Raw genomic sequence first — 6,480 nt, 5'->3', positions numbered from 1 at the left:
TGTCCTATAGGGATGAATTTATAGCAACATCCCTGGTTTTGTGCGTCCACAACTTTTTCGACATGTGCAAGTTATCAAGAGAGGATGCATTCAGCGAAAAAAACTGTTCTGAGCGCTCTAGCACCATTAGTTTGTCAGAACGAAAGGTGGTCCATATTAGGACCCAGTCCATATTAGGAGGCCCTTCCGCTCTAATTTGCACGTGTACATGTGACGTCACAAACATACACACCTTCTTAATCTTGACTGCACTGGTGCTTTGGAAGGTCTGCTAAACGTTCATCTCGGGAAATCAATATTTCAGCAATGGTTGTCGATACTCAAACACCACCACCCTCGTCTCGATTCCCCGTGCATGTTAAAACATTTAGTGAAAACCTGATCAATGTAAAAAGGTGTTGATAGAAAGACGCAATCTATTGGAGGAAGTGTCACTTCAGTGTGACCTAAGTGTGCACGCACGCAGACATGACTGGCTTGACTCACATGCAAACTGGTTGCTTGCCGCGGCACGGGATGCACTGTGGCACCTTTTTCTCTCGTACTTGTCAGCCTGTTGTAAATGTGTGTGTGTGTGTGTGTGTGTGTGTGTGTGTGTGTGTGTGTGCGTGTTTGTGTGTTTGTGTGTATGTGTGTGTGTGTTGGTGTGTGTGTGTGTGTGTGTGTGTGTGTGTGTGTGTGTGTGTGTGTGAAACAGAATCCAAAATGCAAGGCCACAGTACCCAATCTAAACATTTTAAAACAAACAATGACGTCATCACAAAAGTGCTATCAAAAACTGAAGAAAACGACACTTGCAAATCCGCTTCCAATGCATGCATCAATTTCCATAAAGATCTATTCAGAAGTTTTGTGTGTGTAGAAATTCATGTAAAACATACACACACACACACACACACACACACACACACACGCACGTACGTGCACACACACACACACACACACACACACACACACACACACACACACACACACACACACACACACACACTCACAAACGAATCTGGAGACAAAAGTTCCCTCAATTTCGTTAAATCATTCAGTCCAGTGTTAACTAAATGTTAAAACGTTCACTACAGCGTGACGAACAAAACAAAGCAGTAAAATGAACGCTTACAAACAAATGAGTTACTGAACAATTGCAGGTTTGTATACTGGCCGTTATCAATAAAACAAAACTAATCAGATGGGCTTGAGTGCATATTTTTGACATGAAACCGTCCATGTCAAAACCAATTGTGAGAAACAAATATGAAAGAGAGATTGCTTTTTGAAATATTTAGGATGTTCTTTGTGACAAAATCTTTTAAAATGAAAAAAACTCATCAGCTCTTCTCAAAATGAAAAAGCCGTTTACAGCGGTTTTTCTAGTTACCTGGTTACTTCGAATTCATCGCATTAGTCAATCCACAACAAAAGAAGCGTGAAGCGATATAAAAAATTTAGTCAAGCTGTCAAGATAGTGTCGACTAACCGAAGGCCGCGGTCAATAAATATGAAACAAAAGTCGATATGCCCCCCGAGGACCGACAAAAAAGCTGGTCTGACAACAAACCACCCAACATCGTTTTTGTCATCATTTTGGTAGTGAGAAAGTAAGTGCCAAATCAACACAGGGAGCCATGCTTTAAAACACGAGTTCCGTTTTGATGATACATGGTTTGGGGTCCCAGCACGTTGTTGCAATCAAAGCTGGCGTGTGAAAGCAACTTTCTGTGTTTTGAGTTCATAAAATGTTGGGATAAGCTTACATATGTCAGGTTTGAGAATGCACAGTTATGTAGGTTCCTCTCAGTATTCCACCCCCTCGGTTTTCAGTTGTAAATATTAACGGTACCCTCCTTCTCGCCCACACAGTCACACTAACCGTCACTGATCTGTTTCAACGCGGGAAGCAGGCTCTAAAAAGGTTTTAAAGCTATACTTATAAGAGCTGTGTAGATCAGCTTGCCCCAGTCTGTTTACATTTGCCAAACAAAGAAGTAAAATCCATTACAATATCTTCATTTACATTGTTCATACATTCAAACAAAACAAGTTTTTAAAAAAGTGAACTGTAAAACAACTGAACACAACTGCTGTTCAACAGTTGTTTCGAATGATAAAACGAATTTCTGAGGGCTTGCAATCCAAGAACAGAAATGACATTGCTTGCTTTGATACTTACGAAACCAACTAAATTGTAAAGAGTTACGAACTGAAATACACATAATTATTAAAAAAAAAAGTACATGTCTTGCTAGGGCTCAGTGCCACCTAGTCATCGTGAGGATGCTGTTGTTGTTGTTGCTGTTGTTGTTGTTGTTGTTGTTGTTGTTGTTGTTGTTGGTCGACGTCTGCCTCAAGCTGTTGTTGCTGCTGTTGTTCAAGTGGTTGTAACAAAGGTATCGGCAGTATTGCTGGAAAAAACCGACGTGAGAAGTAGTAGAGATACGCTGAGATACAGGGTGACCCCCCAAAAAAGATTCCACCCACAAAAATGCTAATCACTTCTACGTCTGTCAACCGAATTACTCATATTTGGTTTACATTAACTTTCGCTTTTGCCGGACCAGTAGACAAAGTGGCAAATGTGTAGGTTAAAGGACCTCAACAGGCTTTTTTTGGTGTCAAAAACGCGTTCATTTGCGTTTTGGCGTAACTTAGGTTAACCAGGCATATGCATGCCGTAGGAAATTGTTTTTTCACCTTCCCTCACAGGGTTTAGTTTATTTCGGAACCGTTTTGGGCCATAATCCGACGAATTTCGTGGCTGAAGCGAGGCGTTTTCGCGTTCCGATCTGGCGGCCATTGTATCGCGAACGTCCGCGAGAGTACGGAAGTGGTGAATTCTGGGTAAAATTCCGATGACGTCACAAACAGTGAAGCAACTTTAGCTGCTGAACCTTACAGTTTTGAGCCTGGGGGTTAAAATCAAGGGTCTGCGCGCCCCGTGATTAGTAATTTTTTTTACAAATCACGTTAATGCTCCCGATATTTTCTTGTCATCTCCAAAGTCAAGGCACAAAAACAAAATCCCTTGACTTTTGGGGTAGCGCGACTGTTTATGTTTAGATTTTTTTTTCATTACTAGATTGTCCCGTCGCTGGGAAATTCGGGTCACTTCCTCCCAGTGGAAAGCTAGCAGCAACAAAGTCGCGCTACCCCAGAGTCAAGGGATCTATGGGATTTTTTTCTTCTTTTCTTTATTGTCCCATCGCTGGGAAATTCGGGTCGCTTCCTCGCAGTGGAAAGCTAGCAACAACAGAGTCGCGCTACTTCAAAGTCAATGAATCTATTAGATTGTTTTTTCATTTCTTTATTGTCCCATCACATTCCACAACTTGGACACATAACACAACTTCAACACATTACCACGTCTTGGACACATACCACATCTTGGAAACATACCACAACTTGGACACATACCACATCTTGGACACATACCACAACTTGGACACATACCACAACTTGGACACATACCACATCTTGGACACATACCACAACTTGGACACAGACCACATCTTAGACGCATACCACAACTTGGACACATTACCACATCTTGGACACATACCACAACTTGGATACATACCGCAACTTGGACACATACCACAAATTGGGACACATTACCACATCTTGGACACATTACCACATCTTGGACACATACCACAACTTGGACACATACCACATCTTGGACACATACCACAACTTGGACACATACCACAACTTGGACACATTCCACATCTTGGACACATTACCACGTCTTGGACACATACAACATCTTGGACACATACCACAACTTGGACACATACCACATCTTGGATGGACACATATCACAACTCATCTTGGACACATTACCACATCTTGGACACATACCACAACTTGGACACAGACCACATCTTGGACACATACCACAACTTGGACACATTACCACATCTTGGACACATTACCACATCTTGGACACATTATCACAACTTGGACACATACCACATCTTGGACACATACCACAACTTGGACACATTCCACATCTTGGACACATTCCACAACTTGGATACATTCCACAACTTGGACCACAAGCGCGACTCTTGTTGCTAGCTTTTCACTGGGAGGAAGCGATCCGAGCCCCCCGCCGGTTAGGGGGAGTCCCATATTGGTTGGGACGAGAAAGAATTTACCCGATGCTCCCCAGCATGTCGTAAGAGGCGACTAACGGATTTTGTTTCTCCTTTTACCCTTGCTAAGTGTTTCTTCTATAGAATATAGTCATGTTTGTAAAGATTTTAGTCAAGCAGTAAGTAAGAAATGTTAAGTCTTTTGTACTGGAAACTTGCATTCTCCCAGTAAGGTAATATATTGTACTACGTTGCAAGCCCCTGGAGCATTTTTTGTTATTAGTGCTTTTGTGAACAAGAGACAATTAACAAGTGGCTCTATCCCATCTTCCCCCTTTCCCCGTCGCGATATAACCTTGAACGGTTGAAAACGACGTTAAACACCAAATAAAGAAAGAAAAAAGAAAGTTGTTGTTGTTGTTGTTGTTTCTTTGTTTTTGGGTCCAGCCGATGCATTTTCACAGCCCATTCCTGCTTGAGCCTTGAGTCGGATGGAAACAAATGAAAACTCAAGCCCGAGTCCTTTTTTTGCAACTCCGAACATACGGCAGCAGCTGCAGCACACTCTCTCGGCATGATGTCGGGAGTACGCGCGCATCCACGGTTTCAGCAAAGACGCAGACCGAGCGTCGCTACTTTCGCTTCCGATGCCTGCATGTGACGTCACAGCCAATGGCCGGCTTGCCGCCGCGGGGATTTTGAAGTCTCGCGTAGCAGACGAATTTGGCCGCTTTTTGAGCATGCATTTTGTGTAAAATTAGACTGATGCAACACAAAACCTGTGATTTACTGTTCGGTTTTTGCATCTTTAGATGCTTACCTATATCATGAAATCAACCCCAACTGCTTTAGCTGACCTTAAAAAGAGCGGCCTGTTATGGTCCTTTAAATGGTCTGACTTTTGTGCTCTTTCGAACAAAACTTCCGAATTCGGCGATCGACTCAACAGTAGGAGGTTTGACATTGAGCGCTAGCTATACTTACCTCATTTTAACCCTCCAGACTTTTACCTTTTGCATTATCTGAATGTTCGAGCAGGGGCGGATCAGTTGCTTTGTAAGGGGGGGGGGGCACTTTGAATCGAAAGTGACATGTAATGGGCGCGAAGCGCCCGAATTTGCTAGGGGGGTCCGGGGGCATGCCCCCCCCGGAAATTTTTTTTGCCCAAAGAAGCAAAATGGTGCCATCTGGTGCCATTTGAACTTAGAAATGGTCATAGAATCAGCATAGCAAAATCTTTTTTTTTCTTCTTCTTTTTTTTCTATTTTTTTCGGGGGGGGGGGGGGGGGCACGTGCCCCCTGTGCCCCCCCCCCCTCGTCCGCCCCTGTCGAGTATTTATGGGAAACAATGTGATGACGAATAAAACGATCGGAGAAAAGTCGCATCTTACTTCCACACTTCCCTCCCCCACAAACCGCAATCTGACTAAAACGGTGACACAACCACACTTATACTGCACGCACATACTGACACAGACTTGGATATACAGACTCAGAGACAGACACAAACACACTTATACTGCACGCACATACTGACACAGACTTGGATATACAGACTCAGAGACAGACACAACCACACTTATACTGCACGCACATACTGACACAGACTTGGATATACAGACTCAGAGACAGACACAAACACATATCAATAACCTCTTCTCCGTTGAATTATCCATCCCGTCTTCACTCTTATAGACAATATTCAAGAGACGACATTCTTAGGCGTCAACACGAAATAGACTTAAAGACCACGTACTGACTAGAGGACCATATCACACTTCCTCTCATGCACCCTCCTCAACCTGTCCCTACCTCCCCCCCCCCTCTCCTTCCCCATGAAACAATCCAATACACTGAGCCGACAGCGTCAGACAACGACACCAACGGCACACATCAAATCTCCCCCGTCACCCCGCACTTCCCTAACGCCTGCTCCCCCAGCAATCCATCTCACGTTATTGCAGAAACGACTCACTCCGACAATAACATCACCACCCGCAATGAACCACAGACAATCCATTTCAAAATCCCCATCCGCTTCCTCTTCAACCTTGTGCCCCCTCCCCCCAGTGCCTTCTTAAACCCCTTCTTCCCCAGCAATCAATCCATCCCCCACATCTTGCTCACCGTATCGAAGAAGCGCTTGTACTGCCATGTACCCCAGCGAACCCCCAGCACCAAAAACTACAGCAGTAGTTTTCAGGCCGATCCCTTTGGTGCCAATGGACTGAAGCGCCGACACAATGGACTGTGCCCACGGAATGCTGACGGCCACGGACTGGAGTTCTGCGGCCACGGATTTGGCGACGGGCCCACTGGGCCCAAAACCGGCCCAGGACACGGCCAGGGGGGCCAGCAGGACAAAGGCCACGCCGGCCGTTAAGGGCCA

General features: G+C 44.5%; 1 protein-coding gene across 1 annotated transcript in view; it reads right to left on the bottom strand.

Annotated features, from left to right (window-relative positions):
- Positions 1-1,016: 1,016 nt before the first annotated feature.
- LOC138964196 (interferon alpha-inducible protein 27-like protein 2B) overlaps positions 1,017-6,480 on the bottom strand; it is an 8,299-nt gene continuing 2,835 nt past the window's right edge. Inside the window, exons 4-5 of the mRNA XM_070336090.1 lie at positions 6,219-6,480; positions 1,017-2,399 (exon numbers count right to left, since the gene is read on the bottom strand). The exon at positions 6,219-6,480 is cut by the window's right edge and continues 14 nt beyond it. Of these exons, the coding sequence (XP_070192191.1) occupies positions 2,257-2,399; positions 6,219-6,480 (405 nt within the window). The 3' untranslated portion in view covers positions 1,017-2,256. The remainder of the gene's footprint in view (positions 2,400-6,218) is intronic.

The sequence above is a fragment of the Littorina saxatilis genome, linkage group LG4 (genome assembly GCF_037325665.1).
Source record: "Littorina saxatilis isolate snail1 linkage group LG4, US_GU_Lsax_2.0, whole genome shotgun sequence".
NCBI classification, from domain to species: domain Eukaryota; kingdom Metazoa; phylum Mollusca; class Gastropoda; order Littorinimorpha; family Littorinidae; genus Littorina; species Littorina saxatilis.
Note: the sequence above shows the minus strand (reverse complement) of the source record. Positions and strands in the feature narration are given on the sequence as shown.